The following is a 23,101-nucleotide window of genomic DNA, read 5'->3' as shown; positions in this document are numbered from 1 at the left end:
ATCTTTTGTGAAATTTTCATTTTTTTTTTTAAAGATTTTATTTATTTATTTGACAGAGAGAGATCACAAGTAGGCAGAGAGGCAGGCAGAGAGAGAGTGAGAGGGAAGCAGGCTCCCTGCTGAGCAGAGAGCCCGATGCGGGGCTCGATCCCAGAACCCTGGGATCATGACCTGAGCCGAAGGCAGCAGCTTAAACCACTGAGTCACCCAGGCGTCCGAAATTTTCATTTCTGATATTTTATTTTTCAGCTCTTAAAGGTGCACTTACTTCTATTTTGTATCGTCTATCTTTTGTCACTATGGTCATGGCTTCTTTTTAATTCTTAATATACTTCGAAATAATTCTTTCAAGTTCTTTTAAGCAAATTAATTCTGTCATCTCTGTTGCAACCTCTTGGTCTATTTTTAGAGATTGATTTCTCCTCATGGGGCATATTTTCCTGCTTTTTTACTTGTCTGGTGATTCGTTGTTGCTGGATGCTAGGCGCTGTGAATGTTACATTGTTGAGTACCTGCTTTTTAGTGGCTTCCTTTAAAAAGTGTTGGAGTTTGCTTTGCCTAGACTGTTGTTACCTGAGGACCAGCTTGATCCTTTCTAGTCTTGTTTTTAAGATTTGTTAGGGATGTGTACGCAGTAGTCTTTACTCGAAAGTTAGAATAGCCCTGCTCCTAAGGCGTGATTCTTCTGGAGTCTGCTGAATGCCTTGAATGTTCAGCAGGGTCAGGTTGCTCTAACTGGCTGGAGCACAATTCGCCTCCCAGGCCCATGTTCACTCTGGGAACTCATCAGCTTCCAGCTTCTTGGCAGACGTGGTTTTTGCCCATCGTCAGATCTTCCGTTAAACATCTTACTTTATACAGGTGCTGCCTCAGATTCAGCGAAGATCAAAGGGAACCCCTTGCAGATTTCTGGAACTCTTTTTTTGTAGTTCTCCTCTTTCCGGTACTTTTCCCAGACCGGTTCCCATACCTCAGTCTCCCTGAACTCTGTTCTCCACCTCCTTGGCGAGATTGGGGGCCTCACAGGGTTTCTCCCTCCCTGTGCTGAGGCCTAGAGAGTGTCCCCCGGTAGAAAGCTGAGTGATCTCCAGGCTCACCTCGTTTGTTTCTCTTCCCTCAGGGGTCACAGCTGCTTGCCGCCTGTTCTTTACCTGATTTTCTGGTTCTTTCAGTGGGAGGGCACGTATATCATTTCCTCTGTAGATTTCTCCTTTTGTTTGTTTATTGTTGTTGGAATGTATTCACTGCAGAAATAGGCTCATTTGGCTTCTAGGAGTTATCATGGTCTGTATTTTGCTAACCACACCCTCCAATATAACTGAACATGTTTCCCTGGCTTTTTATATTTACTGGAAATCGGTGGTCAGATTCAGGCTCAATATGATTGGCAAGGATACTTAGTAGGAGATGTGTACTTTCAGCAGGAGGTGTCTAATGACTAGATGCCTCTCTATTTTTTTTTAAAGATATTATATATTTAGAAAGAGAGAAAAAGAGAAAGAGCGTGCACAGAAGCAGGGGGAAGGGCAGAAGGAGAAGGAGAGGGAGAATCTCGGGCAGATTCTGCACTGAGCACAGAAAACAACACAGAGCTCGATCTCATGACCTTTAGATCACGACCTGAGCTGAAATCAAGAGTCAGATCATGACTGAGCCACCCAGACAGCCCTCTCCTTCCATTTTTTTTTTAAATTAATTAATTAATTTATTTATTTGACACACAGAGAGAGAGAGATCACAAGTAGCCAGAAAGGCAGGCAGAGAGAGAGAGGGGAAGCAGGCTCCCCGCTGAGCAGAGAGCCCGATGCGGGGCTCGATCCCAGGACCCTGAGATCATGACCTGGGCCGAAGGCAGAGGCTTAACCTACTGAGCCACCCAGGCGCCCCTCTCCTTCCATTTTTGATGTCACTAGTCATTGGTGACATTGACTAAATCTGTCAATACATTATAGGTGGCAAAATGCTGATACACTGATCATGTTGTTCCTGCTTCATTTAAAGGGTGGGATATTTCTATAAAAAGAAATTTTTAAATATTCTTTTTTAAAATTTATTTAACAGAGAGAAATCACAACTAGGCAGAGAGGCAGGCAGAGAGAGAGAGGAGGAAGCAGGCTCCCTGCTGAGCAGAGAGCCCAATGCGGGGCTCGATCCCAGGACCCTGGGATCATGACCTAAGCCGAAGGCAGAGGCTTTAACCCACTGAGTCACCCAGGCGCCCCCAAAAAGAAGTTTATAATCAACTATTCTTTACACTGAGATTTGGTTTGTATAGTTCAGACAGTATAAATATTTGGTTCTATTTAAATAGTTCCAAGAATAATGAGTTGTGTTAGTGGCTTTATCAAAAGATGCCAAAGGGATTTTTTGGTGTTTCTTCTAACTCTTCCTGATCATTATGATGTCATGAATTTAAAAATATTTGGGGTGTTTTAATTAGCTGTAATTCCTATTCTTCTCTGTGTTCAATTTCTCTGAGTTTGGGAGCCTCTTCACCTTGGCTTCTGGGCCTTTCTGACACCACCCAGTGGTCACTGATCCCTTCCTTGCTTTCTAGTGTGGTAAGATAGTCTAAGCTCATCTACATTTCTTGCCCAGATCGTGAAAAACTCCTTTCTCCAGGGAGCCCCTGATTCCTTTTGATGGGAAATAGTATTTAAATACTACAGTCTCAGTACTTAGATTGTTTATTGCTTTTGAGTTGGCCAACATTCCTAGGCCTTTTCAGAGGACAAAGCTAAGACAGACATAATTTTTGTGTGTGTGAACAGTCATCTTGGTGCTGTATGGATACTCCCAAAAGAAATTCAGGATGCTAGAGGGATTTTACTTAACCTCATCTATCTTACACATGTATTTTCTTTCTCCGGTATTGGAAATCCCAGGTTTCCATGATGTCAGCACATTTATTTTTTATTGCACAATATTCAAACAACTTTAAAAATACCTATATCAACACTATATGTTCAGTAACATATTTGTTACTGAAAATGTTTTCAGGATGTTTTGCAGTTATTTTTGTTTTTAAGGTATATCCCTCTAGTACATGCTTAGAAATAATTCCTTTCTGTTCTCCTGCCATCAGTTTGATTCACAGGTCAACTGTTTCATTTTTGCTTGCACTTTTTAAGGGTTACTTTTAAATATTTTTTGTTTTGCTTTGCCTTGTTTGATAAGTATATAACATATTTATAAGATCCAATGCCAATTTATAAAACAATTTCTAAAACTTCAGAGAAGTCTAGGTGTTGTCTCAGTTCCATTCAACCTGTTGTTACCCTCCTCTGAGTAATTTTATTTTATTTTATTTTATTTTTTTAATGTATTTATTTGACAGAGAGCACAAGTAGGCAGAGAGGCAGGCAGAGAGGGGGGAAGCAGGGTCCCTCCTGAGCATAAAGCCTAATGCGGGGCTTGATCCCAGGACCCTGGGATCATGACCTGAGCCGAAGGCAGAGGCTTTAACCCACTGAGCCACCCAGACGCCCCCTCTGTGAGTAATTTTAAAAATTAATTTCATTATCTCATTTAAAAATAAGCAAATGATTTTTACATTTAGCCAAGATTCTGGTTTTATCTACCTTCCTTACTGAAAAACAAAACAAAACAAAACAAACAAACAAAAAAAACCAACCCAGACAAAATAAATGAAACTGTTTTCAAGACACTGGACATCAGGTAACAAAGGAGAGTAATTTCTGAAAGAGAGCGAACCAGTGCTGTGAGCCCTGCAGTTATGGCTGCATACTGCATTGAAAGAGTTCCCTGGTTGTAGCATAGACGTGAAGAACCCTGAATTGAGGAGATGGAGCCAAGAGTCCAGGGAAAGCGAGGCAGCTAGAGTTCATAGGGCTGAGTACTAAGGGGAGAACGCAGCATGGAGAGCAAGCTCTGGGATCTGTGAAAGGTCCCCTTTTGAGTATTCATCAGCATATGAGTTTGACAAAATTACTCAGTGTCAGAAAACTGTCCAAGTGATTAGAGGGAGTAATTCCTGACGCAAGGCCAAGAATATACCTTATAATTCCATGAGAATTGGATAAAGTACTCAGAAGGGTGTCACCTCAGACTAAATCTGCCCGTCTTGCCTAACAAGCCTTAAAAGCAAGATCCAAAAGAATCAAAGTATCTGAGCAAACAGAACAGTGCTCAAGAATGTTTGTTATATTAGTCAAGGTTCTCTAGAGAAACAAAACAAGTATGGGACCCCCATACACAGATAGATAAGTAGAAGAGGTTTACTATAAGGAATTGACATACATACAATTGGAGGCTGAGAAATTCCGCAGTCTGCTGTCTGTAAGCTGGAGACCCAGGAAGGCATTGGTGTAACTCAGGGTGAGTCCAAAGGGGAACTGATGGTCTGAAGGCCTGAGAACCGGAAGTACCGAGGGTGGAAGAAAAATGATGTCCCAGCTCAAGGAATCAGGCAGGAAGGGGTGAATTTCTTCGCAGTTTGTTCTGTTTAGGCCCTCAACGGATTGGATGTTGCCTACCCATAGCGGGAAGGGCAACCTTCTTTACTGAGGACATCGATTCAAGTGCTAATCTCACATGGAAACACTTGCACAGACACACTCAAAAATAAGGTTTAATTTGGTTATTCCATAACTAGAGGAGCTGACACAAAATCAACCATCACATTTGTTCATAATACATCATGTCCAGTCAGAGATTACCAGGCATGCAAAGAGGCAAGAAAATATAAACATGAAGAGGAGAAAAATCAACCTGTCAAAACCAACCAAGATGTTAGAATTAGGCAAGGGTATTAAAATAGTTATTATTACTATATTTTGGATGTTAGGAGTTAAGTGGAGACATGAAAGATAGTAAAAAAAAAAAAAAAGACCCAAATCAGACTTACAGATTGAAAACTACAGTGCCACCCCAGTTGGGGTGAATGCTAGACTAGACATCATAGATGAAAAGATTAGTGAACTTGAAGGCATAACAATAAAAGCTACCCAAAATGAAATACATAGGGAAAAACGACTCAAGAAAAATGATGAGGTCACCTGTGAGCTGTGAGACACTTTCAAGCAGCCTAATAAATGTAACTGGAATCACTGGAGGACAGGATAGAAGAGGTGTTCAGAAAAATATTTAAAGACATAATGACTAAAAATATCTAAAATTTATGAAAACTGTAGATAACATACTCAGGAAGTTCAATGAAACCAAAAATACGAAGCATGAAGAAAACTACATTGAGGTAATCATAATCAAATTGCCTATAATATGTGATAAAGAGCAGTCTAAAAGCAGAGGGGAAAAAAGGCATTTTACATAGAGAGGGATTAAGATAAGGTTAACATCAAGATTTCTTGTCAGAAGGCAAGGGAGAATAGAGTAGAATAATATCTTTTAACATACTTGAACAATATTGTTGACCTATAATATCATAGCAAAGTAATTTTGTAAAACAAAGATTGAATGAAGATTTTTTCCCAACGTACAAGAGCTGAATGAATTTACCAGCACATCTGTGCCATAAGAGATGTTAAAGGAAGACCTTTAGGCATAAAGAAAATGACAGATGAAAATAGTCAAGCTATAGAAAGGGGGTGAAGAATGCCAGGAATGGTAACTATATAAGTAGTTATATGAAACCATTATCTTACTATTTAAATATCTTCAAAGTTCAACTTTTTGTAGCATGGGTTTCAAAAATATGTAAAAGTAAAAATATGACAACAATAATGAGAAGGTGAGGAGAGCAAGAAATGGTAATAACTCTTTTAAAGTTCTTATGCACATGAAGTAGTACAAGATCCCCGGAAGGTAGACCATGGTACGTTAAAGGTGTATGGTATAAACCCTAAACCAACCACCAAAATCACAAAACAATGAGCTAATAAGCCAACAGAGGAGATAAATTAGAATCATTAGGAGGACTCAGTTGATCCAAAAGAAGGCAGAATGAAAGTAACAAGGGGGACGCCTGGGTGGCTCAGTGGGTTAAGACGCTGCCTTCGGCTCAGGTCATGATCTCAGGGTCCTGGGATCGAGTCCCGCATCAGCAAGGAGCCTGCTTCCTTCTCTCTCTCTCTCTGCCTGCCTCTCTATCTACTTGTGATCTCTCTCTATCAAATAAATAAATAAAATCTTTTAAAAAAAATTTAAAAAAAAGTAACAAGGGAACAGAGAACAGATGGGATAAATAGGAAAAAAGATGATGCCTAGGTTTAAACTTAACCATACCAGTAATTATATTAAATAGAACTTGTCTAAATACCCCAATTTAAAGGCAAAGGTTGTTGGATTGCGTAAAGAAGCAATACCCAAATAGATGCCTTCAGGAATCACACTTTATAAAGACATAGGAAGGTTAAAACTAAAAAGATTGAAAAAGATATCCCACGTTTAAAAAAAAAAAAAAGCTGGAGTGGCTATATTAGTATCAGAGAAAGTAGATTCCAGAGGAGAGTATATTACCAGGGATAAAGTTATTTTCTAGGATAAAGTAGTCAAGCAAACATAATTCTAAATATTTGTGCTTCTAATAATAGACCTTCAAAATATATTAAACAAAAATTGATAAAACTAAATGAAAAACAGATATAAGTATGTAATTGTGATTGGAGATTTCAATATCCTCTCAATAATTGATAGAATAAGGTTCTAGAAGATATGAACAACACTGTCAACCAATTTGACCTGACATTTATAGAACACCCCAGAAGAGCAAAGTATATATGCTTTTTGAATGCACATGGGGCATCTACCAAGACAAGTCATATTCTGGATCATAAAGCAAGTGTTAAAAATACAGAGAGATTCAAATCATACAAAGTATGTTCTCTGGCCACAGTAAAATTAAATTAGAGAAATCAGTAATGGAAAGATCTCTTGAAAGTCCACAAATATTTGGAAACCAACTGACATACTTCTGAATAACTTACAGGTCAAACATATCAAAAGGGAAATCAGTATTTTGAGTTGAATGAAAATGAAAACAGCATATCAAGTTTGTGTAGTAACAGTAAAGCACTACTTGGAAACTTATAGCACTATCTATATTAGAAAAGAAAGGTCTCAGACTAGTGACCTCCGTTTCTACTATTAGAGACTGGGATAAAGAGCAGATTAATCCCCTAGAAGCAGAGGAAAAGAAATAAAGAGCATAAGGTAATAAAATAGAAAACAAAAGGAAAACCAATGGGAAAAAAGCTGGTTCTTTGCGATTAATAAAATTGATTAACTTCTAGCCAGAGTGTTCAGGGAAATAAAGGAAGAGACACAGATTACCAATGTCTGTCATCACACGGGGACATCACTATAGGTTCTACAGAAATTAAAACAATAAAAAGGGAATATTATGAAAATTTATGTCACTTAATTTGACAGTTTGGCTGAGATGAAATTCCATCTAAGACACAAATTGGAAAAGCCTCCTCAGCAGACAGATGACCTAAATAGCCTATGACTATTAAAGAAATTGAGTTTATTAAAAATCTTTCTACAAAGAGAACTCCAGGGCCAGATGGCTTCACTGGTGAATTCAGTGAAACTTGTTAGGAAGAAAAATTCTATATAAACTCACTCTTCTTAGAGAATTGAAGATGGCAAGATATTTCCCAATTCAAACCAGACAGAGAGATGACAAGAAAAGAAAACCCCAGATCAGTATCCGTCATGAACTTAGGCACAAAAACTCTAAAATTTTAGCAGATCAAACCCAACACCATATCAAAAGTATGACACAGAATGACCTAGTATGGTTTATCCCAAGAATGCAAGATTCATTTAGCATTAGAAAATTAGTCAGTGTAAGTAACATATTAACAAATTTTAAAAATAAAATCCAAATATTCAGCTCGATAGATAAAACATTTGAAAAAAAATCAAATGTTGATTACTGATGCTAAAAACAATGGTAGCAAACTAGGAATAGAAGGGGCTTAAAATAGCCTCTATGAAAAACTTAACTAACATGGTACTCAGTGGTGGATAATTGTTTCCCCGTAAGATCAGAAACAAAACAAGGATGTCCACTCTCACCACATCTATTCAACACTAAAGTGGGGCACAGTGAGACAGTGGCCAGCGTACTAAGGCAAGAAAAAGAAAAAGCATACAGATTGGGAAGGAAGGAGTAAAACTGTCTTTATCTGCAGACATTGAACATCTATGGAAAAAATCTGGTGGAATCTACAAAAAAGCTACAGTTTAGTAAGGTTACCAGATAGAGATTAACATCTAAAAGCATCTGTATTTTTATGTACTAGCAATGAACAGTTGGAAATTAAAACTAAAGTCTTCTGTGTACAATAGCATCAAAATATATGAAGTACTTAAGGATAAATCTGGCAATACTGTGAGACTTATAATTGAAAACTATAAAATACTGCTGATAGAAATTGAAGACCTGGGGGCGCCTGGGTGGCTCAGTGGATTAAGCTGCTGCCTTCGGCTCAGGTCACGATCTCAGGGTCCTGGGATCGAGCCCCACATCGGGCTCTCTGCTCCGCAGGGAGCCTGCTTCCTCCTCTCTCGCTGCCTGCCTCTCTGCCTACTTGTGATCTCTCTCTCTGTGTCAAATAAATGAATAAAATCTTTAAAAAAAAAAATTGAAGACCTAAATATGGAGAGATATCCGTTGTTTGAGAGTCAGAAGACTATATTGTTAAGCTATCATATTGTCACTATGACAAACAGTGTGTTAGATATTAAGCTCCCCATTTTGATCCCCAGAGTCAACATAATCCTGATCAAAATCTCAGGAGGGTTTTTTGGTAGAAAACGACAAGCTGATTATACAATTCATACAGAAAATTCCAAGGACCTTGAACAATACAAACATGACCTGATTTCAAGACTTACAGTAAAGTAATGGTAATTAGGAGAGCATGGTATCAATGTAAGATAGACAAAAAGTTCACTGGAATAGAACAGACAGTCCAGAAATAGATCCACACATACCTGGCAATGGACTTCTGACAAAGGTAGAAACACAGAGTGGAGAAAGAGACGTCTGTTCAACAAACAGGACTGGAACTATTGGATATATCCCTGTGCAAAAAAATTGATTCATAGCTCAGTCATGAACATAAATGAAGTCAAAATGCTTCATTGAACTGAATAAAGTCTAAAACCATAAAACTTACAGAAAAAAGTTAAGCAAAGATTTCTTAGATTTAACACTGAAAAAAGGATTCATTCATAAAAGAAAAATTTGATAATTTGGATTTCATCAAAATAAAAATTCCTGCTTTCACTGTTAAGTGAGTGAAAAGACAAGGCACAGATTAGGAGAAAATCGTTGCAAAGTGTATATATGAACAAGGACTTATATGCAGAATGTATAAAGAACTCTTAAAGCCCATTCATAAGAAATAAACCAGTAAAGTTAACACTTCACCAAATAAGATGTGTGCATAGGAAATAAGCACATGAAAAAATGCTCAACATCATTACTTCCCAGTGAAATGCAAATTAAAATCACCATGAATTATCACACATACTTATTAGAATGACTAAAATTAAAAATGATTTAAATTAAAATACCAAGTGTTGGAGAAGATATGGAGAAGCTGGAAGTACATACTTCCGGTGGGGGATGTACAGTGGTTCATCACCTAGGAAAACTGGTTGTTAGTTTCTTAGGAAGGTGCATGTCAAATGCTCCAACCATCCCTTTCTTAAGCATATACCCTTGAAAAAATAAATTCTGCATCTACCTCCATGTACTTGTACATCAATATTCATAGCCCCTCTATTCTTAAAAGCTAAAAACTGGGAAAAACTCAAATGCCCGTTAACAGCTGAATAAATAAACAAATTGTGCTAGGTCCGTCCAGTGAAATGCTACTCAACAATGAAAAGGAATAGTTACCTACTGATGTACGCAGCAACATGGGGGAATCTGTGTGCTGGTGAAATAAGCCAGAGAAGTAGGATACATGGTAATTATAAATTTCATATATAAAACTGTAGGAAATGCAAACTATTATGATAGAGAACTTCTGTTTGGGCAGGCCCAGTCCGCAAGTGGCAGGAGGTGGGATGAGGAGACATTTGGAGGTGAAGGATATGTTCAGTTGGAATGTGATGAGGTTCTCACAGGTGTTTTCATGTGTCAAAACTTACTAGATTGGGGGCGCCTGGGTGGCTCAGTGGGTTAAAGCCTCTGCCTTCAGCTCAGGTCATGATCCCAGGATCCTGGGTTCGAGCCCCGCATCGGGCTCTCTGCTTGGCAGGGAGCCTGCTTCCTCCTCTCTCTCTGACTGCCTCTCTGCCTACTTGTGATCTCTGTCTGTCAAATAAATAAATAAAATCTTAAAAAAAAAAAAACTTACTAGATTGTGCACTCTGAATATATGCCATTTATTGTATGTGAATTTTATCTCAGAGCCATAAAAAAATACTTATTTGTCTCATTACTTTCTTACGTAAAAGTAGTAGTCTACACTTTTTCCACCCCTCCTTTTAAAAAAAACAACATTCTGGAAACCATACCCTAGCAGTATATAAATTTATTTTTTTCCAGTTTCACAGTAAACTTCAGTATATTCAGCAACTCTTCTACTGATGAACATTTTGGTTGTTTTAAGTCTTTTGTTCTTATAAATAATGCTGGAATAACATTGTTTTGTTTATATATCTTTTCAACATTTTTTATGTCCACAGTATCTTTGAGATCTCTAGAAGTGGGAGTGTTGCATCAAAAGGTAAACACACAGTTTGGGGAGATGATGCTAAATTCCCATTCATAGAGGTTGTGTCGTTTTGTGGAACCATGAGCAATAGGTGAGAGTACTTGTTTTCCCTACATTCTCTCGCCAGTAGAATATGTTGTCAGATGTTTAGATTTGCCAGTATAAGTGAGAAATGGTATCTCAGTGTAGGTTTTTGGGTGGTTTTTTTTTAAGATTTTATTTATTTGACAGACATAGATCACAAGCAGGCAGAGACGCAGGCAGAGAGAGAGAGGAAGGGAAGCAGGCTCCCCGCTGAGCAGAGAGCCCGATGTGGGGTTCGATCCGAGGACCCTGGGATCACGACCTGAGCTGAAGGCAGAGGCCTTAACCCACTGAGCCACCCAGGCGCCCTCAGTGTAGGTTTAATTTGTATTTCTTTTATTATCAGTGAGGCAGAGCATGTTTCCATATGTTTGTGAGCTTTTCCTATTTCTTTTCCTGAGAACTGCTGATTCTTTTATTTCAGCTCATTTTTCTATAGCTTTGGGTCTGTTTTCTTTGCTTACTTGTACAGTTCTTCATACTTTAGGAATATTAACCCCTTGTCTCTAATGTTACAAATATTTTTTCTCTGGTTGTCAAACTTTTTTGACATTTCACATTTTTTTGCATGCAGGGGCTAGGCATGTTTTTTATTTTCAAGTAGTTGTTGGCAATTCTTTTCTCTTGGATTTTGAGGCATAATTAGGAATTTTGATCACTCATAATACATCGAGAAACTCACCCATGTCTCTTCTAGTACTTGGTTTCATTTTTTACATTCAGGTTTCTGATCATTTGGAATTTTTCCTTATGAAAAAAACCCAATTTTAACATTTTTCATATGGATTAGTTATACTAACGTCACTTAGTCTTTTTCCCCAGCTGACTTTTATTATATTCTAAATTTTCAATGCAGTTGGGTGTATTTTTGGATTTTCTGTTCTGTTCATAATCCATCTGTATTCTTGGGTCAGTTCCCTACTGTTTTAATCGCGCCGCCTGTTTTCACCTCCCCTCCCCGCCTCCATTGCTCTTCTTTTTGAGGATTTTCCTGATTGTTCTGAATTTTTATATTAAACTGGAAGACCTGTCTTTAAAGATTTACAAACATCATTGTTCCTTTTACATGTCCTCAGTTTTTTCAACTTTTATTTATTTTTTAAGATTTTATTTATTTGACAGACAGAGATCACAAATAGAGAGGCAGGCGTGGGGGCGGATGGGGGGGTGGGGAAGCAGGCTCCCCGCTGAGCAGAGAGCCCGATGCGGGGATCGATCAATCGTTGGACCCTGAGATCAGGACCTGAGCCGAAGGCAGAGGCTTTAATCCACTGAGCCACCCAGGCGCCCAGTTTTTTCAACTTTTGGAACGTGCCTATGCATAATCCCCGTCCTTTTCCAAAAGTCACGTAACTATAACATACGGGACCCTTGGGTATGGTGTGGTCATGACATGGCTCCTTAGAAGAAGCCGTACTCCAGAGCATCTGCAGGAATGTGAGAGTGTGCGAGCCTGTGGACTAGGAAAGGAAAAGCGGAGCTTCGGGGAACTGGAGATACTCGGGCAGGCAGGCCTCGCCCTGGAGACCTGGGAGGATGTCTTTACTCGGGGCGTGGGAGAGGCTGCTCTCCCGTCTGGGCACTGGGACAGGTGTCTGGGGTCTCAGCACGCAGTGACACAAGGCTGGCCTTGAGGGGTGTGAGCGGGAGGTTTCTCTCCAGCCCCAGGCCCTGCTCCTCTGGTACGGAGACCCCAGCTCCTGCGGCAAGTGAGGCTTCTGTCAGCGCGCCGCCCTCAGTTTGTTCCGCGCGGGCCGCGCCGGTGACCGTTGGTTCCGTCCGCCATGGCCCCGCCCACCGCGGGCCGGGCCTCCGTAGGCGCCTTTACGTCATAAAAGGGGCATTGTCTGATGACGTATTTCCTTGGAGGCGTACGGCGCAGAGTGCCTTCGCCTCGGGAAGGCGAAGTTCACTCCCAGTGACCGCCTCCTCAGCCGGACCCTTTCCGGAGGAGGAAGCGGTGGGAAAGTGGGCTTCGGTGCTGTTCCGAGGGGGGAACGTGGCGTCCTCTCAGCTCCCCGCCCCCTCACGATGGACTCAGTTCCTGCCACTGTGCCTTCTGTCACCGCTTCCCCCGGGGACTCGGAACTTCTGGGACCCCTGTCAGTCCTTTACGCTGCCCTCATAGCCAAGCTACTGGAGGTGAGGGTCCCCGTGCCCCAGGGAGGGACCCCAGCTCCGGCAGGCGGGTGGACGAGTTGTGAGCGGAGTTGGCGTGCTGGCGGGTGGAGGGAGAACTGGAGTGGGTCAGGGCCGAGGCAGGCAAGACGTTGCAGTGCTGTTTAGGGAGGCCGGGGGGAGCGATTTTAAGGTTTCGTGCCGTGTTAATTTGTTACTGATTTCTTAGATTGTACCAGGAGCTGTGTTATTTTCTGGTAGAAAGTCACGATCTCTTGGGGTTCTTTTCTAGTGACCCCTGGCACTGTGGTGGGTTGGGGCCAGTACGGTAGCTGTGTGCTCGTAGAAGGTGGGAAAGTGTTTCATGCAACTGTTTTCGAGGAAGCGTTTAAAATACCGGCAGGCGTTATGTAGAAGACGGTTACATTCAGAGCCGCGGTCCGGACCAGTTACCAGGCGCCGTCTGAGCTTACTCAGCTTTTGTTTTTATGTAACAGTAGAATAAAGACTGAAAATCTTAGAGAAAAAGCACATTATTTGGGTTATTCAATATCATTTTGGTTTTATTTGCCGCCATACAAATTGATTTTCTCTCTAGGGTGTTCAGTTTTGTGTTTTATGTGGCTTTTTAAGTTATGGGTTAAGAAAGAGGAAAGTCTGATCCAAAGAGATTAGACGTGTCCTAGACAACATGATGTGTTAGGTCCTGTTGCAAACTGGAAGTATGTGTTCAGCTTAAATACATTTAGATTCATAATATTCGGTAATAGTTGAAGCCAGACAAGAAATAAGAGGCTGCCGGCATCCCATCTCTATTGAAGCAGCGGAAGCTACTAAAGAATTTTGAGGGGATAGTTACCTGGTGGAGGTCGGTTTAGAATTTCTGTGGATAGTTCTTTGTGACTCTTCTGTTCTAAATTCTTCATGGATTCTTGTTATTTCCAATATTTCTGTTTCAGTTAGTCGCAACATTGCCTGATGATGTTCAGCCTGGGCCTGATTTTTATGGTTTGCCATGGAAACCTGTACTTATCACCGCCTTCTTGGGAATTGGTTCATTTGCCGTCTTCTTCTGGAGAACTGTCCTTGTTGTGAGTAAATTAAACTTATACTTTGACTCATCAAAACACCAGATATTTTATAATCGCTAGCCCTCTTGTTTCTTTTTCATTTACACAAATGCTTCTGATCTCAGCTAATCTTGTGAAGTAGTTCAGTATAATCTTTGTTGGTAAATATTTAGGTGAACAAGACAATATGTATAATTTTAATGGGAAAACTTCAATTTATAAATCTTAAAATCTAAAGGTTAAATGTATATGTACCTACTTGGGCACATGTATATGTTCCTAGTAGAACTGGCAAGTCTTAGAGCCATCTTGAAAAGCAGTTAAGTAGTATGTGTCAGAAGCCTTAAAGTTTTCATATCCTTTTATTATAAAGCCTTTGTAATTAATCTGTCCTAGAGAAATAACCAGTCATGCATTAAAAGTTTTATATAAAAGTGATCAATGAAACACTGATTTTTGAGTGAAAACTTGGTGCAAACTAAATGATCTGTAGTAGGGGAATTGTTAAATTATCGTACATCCATATAATAGGATACTAGGTAACGCTTGAAATTTATATTATTTCAAAGATATGGGAGCCCAGAAAACGCTCACAATTTAATATTAGGTGGAAAAAGCAGTCCTGACTGTAAAATACAAACTGTATGTTGTATATATAAATATATAAAAATAGACATGTGCACAGAAAAAAATGCTACAAGAGAACAAAATAGTAAAAAATATATCAAGGACCCTAGGTAATTTTGCAGTATTTTTCTATATGTTATCTGTTTCACAGATGTTTTGTTTTGTTTTGTTTCACATATTTTCTAATTTGATCATTTGCTATTGGACTCGTAAAATACCTTCTTATTTGGAAACACAGATTATGTAGTATCCAAAGACACACTATTAAAATTTTTATTTCTTCAGAGTCTCTTCCCGTGCAGAATTTGTCTTTTTTGCTTATCTATATATGTATGCTCATATGTATTCAATCTTGTGACTGTATTATGTCTTTTTGTTTCATAGTTAACTAACATAACTGGAGAAGAAATCTTGGGTTTTGCAGATGAAAAGCTTTCAGTTTCAGTTGAAGCTTAACAGTTAAAGTAGCCAAAGCATTGGATGCATGTCTTTCTAAGATTATTTCTTTTGCTGATTTCTTAGTTTTATCAGACATACCATTGTTCATTAGCTTTCTCTCCTTGTACAAGTGAAGATAAAATCACTTAAAAAGAAGGGTCATTTGCCTGGATTCCTGGGAAGAGTCCTCTGATCTCATGGGACTTTTCCTCAGATGGAAGGAGAAAGGGAACATAGAAAGGATGAGTGGAAGGGGAAAAGGTGAAAACGGTTTTTTATTTCCCACTCTTGTTTCTCCCATCTTAAAAATCCTAACACCTGTTTACATTTTCACAGGATGATGCAGGCTTTATGTCCTAACTGCTGTTTCTCAACCTCAGCAGTTGACTTTGGAACCTTGGTCCCTGCTCTCATTTGCCTGCTTCTTGCTTCTTCCTACCTCCTCCCGCCTACTGATGTGGGTGAAAGGAGGACTTACTGTCTCATTAACAAGGCTGTGACATTAGAAAAACAGTCATTTCTTTCCATGTTGGGACTCTGAATGCATTTTCCAATAACAACATTATTATACATGCTGTTGGATACTGTAATAATAATGAGATACCATGGATGATTTAAGGGCTGATCTGAGTATTTCATTACCATTTATAACTTTTGAAAGTGGAAATAAATTGTGGGTTACAAAGACTTTCAATGATGCAATTTTTTAAAAAATTGAGTACTGCTTAGTGTTTTTTTTTGTTTTTTTTTTTTTAATAAGATTTTATTTGTGAGAGAGAGAGTACAAACTAGGGAAGAGGGGCAGAGGGAGCAGCAGACTCCCTACGGAGCAGGGAGCCCGACTTGGGGGCTTTGATCCCAGGACCCTGAGATCATGATTTGAGCCAAAGGTGGACACAACCGACTGAGCCCCCCACGTTCCCCCTGCTTAGATTTTGCACCCTGTAATTCAGTGCTATCTTTAGAGAGGATTTAGAGGTTAGTTGTCATTTCTCTTGTTGCTTCTACCTTTTCCTCTAGCAGCCTTCTTTTCCTTTCAGGTTGATGACCACTATGTTCAGGGGTTTTGAGAAAATCAGATGACCTAGCGTAATTTTTAGATCTCTAAATTCAGCCAATTGCTAACTTGTAATAGGACTTCAAAGATGTTTTCTGGTGAGGGAGAGAGACATATCTTAGTACAAAGATTATGCCTTTAATTTTGTTTCCTGAAAGTGTCTTTGAATGATCATTGTTTCTGGACTTCATTCTCGGACTTCATTCTCACTATTTGGGGTTGTCAAATAAATGATTTGGGGTAAAAGAAGCATTGATATATTTAATATGAAAATATCCATTTCCATTATTAAAATTAAGTGCTTAATAAGATTGGTGCTCATTTAATACATAAACATATCTTTATTTGCAAAATGATGTATTCACTTTAGTGCTTCTACCAGAAATTGTGAGGCATCCCTACCAATTATATCTGAAATGCTTTTTTAAAAAATATTTTTTTATTTTTTAAGATTTTATTTGTTAGAGATAGCATGAGAGGTCACAAGCAGGGGATGGGGTAGTGAAAGAAGCAGACTCCCCGCTGAGCAAGGAGCCTGATGTAGTACTTGATCCCAGAACCCTGGGATCATGACCTGAGCTGAAGGCAGATGCTTAACTGACTGAGGCACTGAGGCGCCCCACATTTGAAATGCTTTTTAACCTTTTCTTATTTTTTAATTCTGTGGATTATTACAGTGAACCAAACTGTTTACTAAATTTTCATTTTGTGAAAATGATTTGACTATTGTATATAATATTTTCATAATATTGTAATATTGAAATACTGTAATATTTCTGTTATTAAAATGTTTTGACATCTAATTTTATTTTTCTTCTAGGTAAAGAGTAGAGTATATCAAGGTAAATACTTAGGCTTATTCTGTTGTTTGTACTCTTCCCTCAGTATTAGTGTTTCATATGTAAGCTAGAAATATGTAAGCTAGAAATAGATACAGTGATTTCTGATGTCTGATTGACTCACTCACTCCTGAACCATTTACTAATCCTAGTTGCTAGCTTGGGTGACAGAGTGTAGATAGTGATGCTACCAACTGAGATAGGAGGTGAAGTGGAACAAATTCTGGGAGGAGAAGATGATTAGTTTGATTTGGGGCAGATTGGCTTTGTTGACTTAATGCAAATTTATTGCATATGAACAGTGTTCCTGCGCTAATGTTTTATTCAATAAAGTAAATATTTAAGTATATAATTTGAAGAATAGAGATGTAAATCAGTGTGCTTGTATTTTTTTGTCTTTTTCTTTTTGCAAATAACATATATTTGAATGGTCACAGTTTCTGAGAAGAAAGGTACTCCATGAAGGGAAGGATATCAAGCTAAAATATTTTATTATATTTCCTATTTTTGAAATAAATTGGGATCTCACTGAAGGAAGGGTCCTTATTATATTTTTCTTATTTTATATATTTATTTGTTTTAAGATTTTATTTGAGAGAGAGAATGAGAGAGAGATTGAGAGAATGAGTGGGGGGAAGGACAGAGGAAGAAGCAGGCTCCCCCTCTGAGCAGGAAACCTGATGGGGGGCCCCATCCCATGGTTCTGGGATCACAACCCAAGCAGAAGGCAGACACTCAACTGACTGAGTCACCCAGGCACCCGTATTTTCCTTATTTTACTAGTATTTTTACACCCTTATTTGCCATGAACTGCAGGTTGCTTTCTCAAAAGCGTAATAGTTATGGTAAGAAGTTCTTTTCCTCATAGTGCTAGGTAATGTGCTGCTAATACATTGGGTTATTTAGTTTTACTTAGTTCTCATAATAATCTTATGGATTTCCTCTCCCCTTTAGTCACTGAACAGCAGATTGCTGCAAAGGTGAAGAATATTATGAAGGAAAACGCAGAACTTGTACAAAAACTGTCAAATTACGAACAGAAGGTATAATTATTCTTTCAGTATTTCCCCCGCATGATTCCAGCTTGAATTATTTCCTCCTCTGTTATGGTGCAGTTATTATGGTATTTTAAAATTTCATTATTTCCTGTGAGCTATCCAGATCTGAAGTAATCATCATATGTGTAAAGTACATCTTTCTTCTCTAAGGAGTTACCTACTCAGATAAGTTTTGATACCCCTGTGAGTTATAGTTCTGAATTCTGTGTGCTTTATTTTAAATAGATTAAGGAGTCAAAGAAACATGTTCAAGAGACCAAGAAACAAAATATGATTCTGTCTGATGAAGCAATTAAATATAAGGTAAAAATTCTTTCTCTTTTTGAGATTACATTCTAAAAACAAAAATAGTGAGTAGTTACTATTAATTTTAATGTCTCTTTTAATAGGATACAATCAAGAAACTTGAAGAAACTAATGAAATTCTGGATGATACAGCTAAAAATCTGCGTGTTATGTTAGAATCTGAGAGGGAACAGAATGTCAAGAATCAGGACTTGGTAAGAGTTTTATTACAAATCGTTAACTGTAATTTAGCTTTCGGACTGTTTTGTAGATGGGGTGGAATGAACTCTGCATTTTCCCAGGGTGTAACCAAAGGAGGATTGGGAGACAGGGAAGTTGAACCTCTATCCATCTGTCTTCATGGAATCTTAAATGCTAATACCACAAGCTGTTATTTTCATGGTCCTAGGAAATATTTTTGCTCTCAGCCTTGGATAATTTCTACTATCTGAAACATGTAGAGCAACTAAGAAACCGTAGCCCTGTTGAACAGTTCTAGTACTTTGTTTTGTTTTGCATGATTCCTTTTAAAAACAAGCCTTTTAGAACCGTTTAAGAACTACAGGGAAGTTTCAGAGAGTTCCCATATGTCGCACACCTGGCTGAGTTTGTGACCTGGCTGACCAGGTATTTGCCAGGTTTCTCTACTCTCAGTAGACCCATTCCCACTTTTGTTGTACTGTTCACTTCTGAAGGAAATACCTATGCCCAGCCTGGGATGAAAAGAGTGAAGAGTATGTTCTACCTCCTTGAGGCAGTACCTTGACAGATTATTTGGAATCCTTTCATAAGTGAGGTTGATCTGTTTGTCCTCAAGTCCATCCATTTTTAGTTCGGGCAAGAGAATTTTTAAGGTGACCTTGGGGATTTTTTTTTTCTGCCAGTTGATTTCAACTGGACTACTTGAACATTTCTTTTCCGTTCTTTTTTTTTTTTCCTCCCTGCTTTTTTTCCACCTTTTTGTCTGGTCATCTACCTACCACATTAGCTCATAGCAAGGAAGGTCATAGATGCATGCAGTTAGAGCTCCAGTGGTTTTTTTTCTTACCTCTTTACAGTCTTTTCTCCCCGGCTAACACTGAATCACCTGCTTTCACCTTATATGTAGGTGATGGCTCTGGGAGAGCGTTTCATCTTTTTAGCACATATCCTGCTATTTATACTAAAATCCTAATACATTTTTTGTGTTCTTCTTCCACATGGCAGATATCGGAAAGCAAGAAATCTATAGAGAGGCTAAAGGATGTCATTTCAGTGAATGCCTCAGAATTTTCAGAGGTAAAGTTGCCTTTAATTCTGCAAGATGTGAATAGGGTGTCTTAGTTTTGCTGAGGAGCAAACATGTGATATGTGCTAGAATTTGCAATGAATGAAAACTATATGATGTCTAATTGGGAAAGTGTAATACCCCTCCTTTGGAATTAACTCACTAATAGGAGTGTTTTGCATTAGGTTCAGATTGCGCTTAATGAAGCCAAACTTAGTGAAGAGAAGGTGAAGTCTGAATGCCATCGGATTAAAGAGGAGAATGCTAAGCTTAAGAAGAAGAAAGAACAGGTAAAGAAAAGTTAATATCCTAGATTATGTGGACAAAGGGACCGAGTATCATTACCCCTTGAGTGTCTTTTCTCAGATCTGTTTTTAAGGAAATGAAATATGTATGCAGAATTTTATTCTTAGATATGCAAAGTTTAAGCTTCAACAATTGAATGCATGTATATGTTCTCCATCTGTTCTAGATTTTCTGTTCTTATCTATAATTTCTTATAGCTGTCAGGGTGTTTTTAGTCTTTGTCTTGTCAAATACCAACCAATTAACTTGAATAGCCTCAGTGAGATGATGGATTTGCTTCTTGACCAAAGAATTATGAATTTTAACCTTTTTTTGAGCAATTACTGCTTCATTGACAAAAGGAAGGTTTCATGATCTGGAGTGTGGACAGAGGAGACAGTGAAATGTGTTCTTCTGTTCCTATGAAAGTGAATTATTGGAATGGGCCTCAGTTTTCTGAAGGTTGCAATAACTGGGTTGACTTCCTTGACAGCTCTTATCTCATGTGTTTTCTGCAGCTCTGAGGGTAGGAGCCACTCTCCCCTCTCCCATCACGAAGGCCTCAGTCCATAGTGACAGCCCAAAGAATAGCATGGCTCCCTGCTTCCCTGTCTCATTCACATATTCCTGATGTATCCAGTGCAAGAGCCCTAGCCTTTGGAAATTCATGTGTTTTAACTTTTCAGTTGCAGCAAGAAATCAAAGACTGGAGCAAATCACATGCTGAGCTCAGTGACCAAATCAAAGCATTTGAGAAATCTCAGAAAAATTTGGAAGTAGCTCTTACTCACAAAGATGATAATATTAATGTAAGTTTATTCTCTTGACTACATGCTTAATCCTCATGAAATCTATCTGAGAAGCTCTTTCTAATGTCCCTTTGCTTCTTTTCTAGGCTTTGACTAACTGCATTACCCAGTTGAATCGGTTGGATTGTGAATCTGAATCTGAGGGTCAGAATAAAGGAGGAAGTGAGTTAGATGAATTAGCAAATGGAGAAGTGGGAGGTAAGTTTGGTTTCAGGGAGGTTGGACCTCTTTTTGTGTTCCTGTCTAAGTACTGAAGTTCCTTTTGGCTGACTAACTTCCTTTTTTTTTTTTAAACGATTTTTTTAGAGAGAATGAGCAGGGGTTGGAGGAGAGGGAGAGGGAGAGAATCTCAAGCAGGCTTCCCACTGAGCAAGGAGTCCAATGCAGAGCTTGATCTCAGAACCCCAAGATCATGATGTGAACTGAAATCAAGAGTCAGATGCTTAACTGACTGAGCTACCCAGGCGCCCCTGACTAACTACTACTACTACTTCTTCTTTTTTTTTTAAGATTGATTATTTATATATTTATTTATTTATCTATCTCAGAGAGAGAGAGCACAGGCAGCCAGATTGTCAGGCAGAGGGAGAAGCAGGCTCCCTGCCAAGCAAGGAGCCCGATTTGGGACTCCATCCCAGGACACTGGGATCATGACCTGAGCCGAAGGCAGCCACTTAACCGACTGAGCCACCCAGCCGTCCCCTGATTAACTTAACCGTTAAGAGTTATAGATGCCTATCACTGGACTTAGAAACACCTCTTTGTGCACTGGGCAGGGGTAGGTTGCAGGGCCGTGGTACAGCAGTGGGTGTGCAATGAACACGGACTCTGCTTTTCCATACCATTGAGGACTGTTTGCACTAGAGCGAGAACAGCAGAGCTGTGACGTAGACCTGTAAGTGTGAACACTGTTCAGTAGGAGAAATTTGTCTCATTGCCGTGGGGACGACTTTTTCATTTAGTGCTCATCATCTCTGTAGCTCTGCAGTTTTAAGGCCCACAACCCATTTCAAGAGTAGTGAAGTTGGGGGAACCGTAAACTAATGAAGGCCGCGAGAGTGGAGTTGAAGGGTAGCAGCGTTTACTGATGAAGGACATGTTTCTGGACATGTTTTTCAAATCAGGTATTGCTTTCACAGTGGGCATTTTCAACCTTGCCTGGTAGCAGATTCAAGGGAGAATGGAAGAGGAAGTCTGTCTAAATAAGGCACATGACCAGGTGGACACAGATCTGAAGGAGAAGAAAGAGCTTTAGTTCACACATCCCTTCTTGTTTGAGAATGGCACAGATAACACTTCTGCCGTACAAACTGGGAGTTTGCTTTTTGAATTTGCAATTCTCTTAAAAGTCACGGAGCCTAATTAGTTCTCTTGGTTGATTTGTTTTTCCTTTGAATGTTTGAACATAATTATAATTATTTTTGGAGAAATCAAGAAAATACAGTTAAAAAGCAAAGGAGGAAAAGGCAATTAAAGCTTTTTGTATTTTAGGTGACCAGAGTGAGAAAGTGAAAAATCAAATTAAGCAGATGATGGACATTTCTCGGGTATGAGCTTTTCTGTGGAGTATTGTAAGTGCCTGTGAATTCTCATTGTGCCTCCCTTGTAAGGATAATTCTCTCTCTTGGAATTTTTAGACACAAACTGCAATTTCAGTAGTTGAAGAGGATCTAAAACTTCTGCAAGTTAAGCTTAGAGCCTCGATGTCTACTAAATGTAACCTGGAAGGTAAGCTGCTTCCTGAGAAGAAAGTGCTGAGTTTCTAACTCCTTCCAGCTCCCCCCACCCCACCAGTTTGTGAGCCCTGTGCACACACCCAGCTCAACCACTTTATCCTCTCCAGACCAAATAAAGAAGTTAGAAGATGACCGCCATTCACTGCAGTCAGCCAAAGCCGTCCTGGAGGATGAATGCCAAACCCTGAGGCAGAAAGTGGAGATTCTCAATGAGCTGTACCAGCAGAAGGAGATGGCGCTGCAAAAGTAAGATAAGCGTGCCCGGTCGCTAGCCGTCTCGCCGTGTTAGTGAATGTGTGCACTACTGGACCGCAGGTGGTTTGACAGGGAGTCGTTTACTGCTGCGGCGGTCCTGCTGTGCTGTGTGCTGTGTGAAGACCCAGTTATCTCATGCTCTGCCATGTACTCTACTTTCTTTGTGGCATTTTCAGTAAGTGTGATTTGTCCTGTGTCTGTTCTACTGCCTTTTTTTTTTTTTTTAATGATTTTATTTATTTGAGAGACAGGATGAGAGAGGGGGAGAGAGCAAGCACGGGGGTGTAGGGTCAGAGGGAGAAGCAGACTCCCCACCAAACAGGGAGCCTGATGTGCGGGACTCCATCCCGGGACGCCGGGATTGTGACCTGAGCTGAAGGCAGTGGCTAAACCAGCTGAGCCGCCCAGGCGCCCCTATTTTACTACTACTTAATAGAGCCTTTGAGAATCCTGAGTGATTTGTAGGATACGATGTTTAGTAGAATAAACACTCCAAAAGGAATATTTAGTTA

General features: G+C 39.4%; 1 protein-coding gene across 5 annotated transcripts in view; it reads left to right on the top strand.

The window, feature by feature from the left end:
- MIA3 (MIA SH3 domain ER export factor 3) overlaps positions 1 to 23,101 on the top strand; it is a 59,461-nt gene that overhangs the window by 23,501 nt on the left and 12,859 nt on the right. For 3 of the 5 annotated variants that reach the window (XM_045982717.1, XM_045982715.1, XM_045982714.1), the window contains exons 7-18: positions 13,823 to 13,954; positions 16,876 to 16,897; positions 17,849 to 17,937; positions 18,178 to 18,255; positions 18,342 to 18,452; positions 19,444 to 19,515; positions 19,690 to 19,794; positions 20,476 to 20,598; positions 20,685 to 20,796; positions 22,090 to 22,145; positions 22,236 to 22,326; positions 22,442 to 22,580. In XM_045982717.1, the coding sequence (XP_045838673.1) occupies positions 13,823 to 13,954; positions 16,876 to 16,897; positions 17,849 to 17,937; positions 18,178 to 18,255; positions 18,342 to 18,452; positions 19,444 to 19,515; positions 19,690 to 19,794; positions 20,476 to 20,598; positions 20,685 to 20,796; positions 22,090 to 22,145; positions 22,236 to 22,326; positions 22,442 to 22,580 (1,130 nt within the window). Of the gene's footprint in view, positions 1 to 12,628; positions 12,888 to 13,822; positions 13,955 to 16,875; positions 16,898 to 17,848; positions 17,938 to 18,177; positions 18,256 to 18,341; positions 18,453 to 19,443; positions 19,516 to 19,689; positions 19,795 to 20,475; positions 20,599 to 20,684; positions 20,797 to 22,089; positions 22,146 to 22,235; positions 22,327 to 22,441; positions 22,581 to 23,101 lie in introns of those variants that run through there. The other 2 variants (XM_045982718.1, XM_045982716.1) reach the window with 2 other exon arrangements.

Source organism: Meles meles, chromosome 17, assembly GCF_922984935.1.
Source record: "Meles meles chromosome 17, mMelMel3.1 paternal haplotype, whole genome shotgun sequence".
NCBI lineage: Eukaryota > Metazoa > Chordata > Mammalia > Carnivora > Mustelidae > Meles > Meles meles.
Note: the sequence above shows the minus strand (reverse complement) of the source record. Positions and strands in the feature narration are given on the sequence as shown.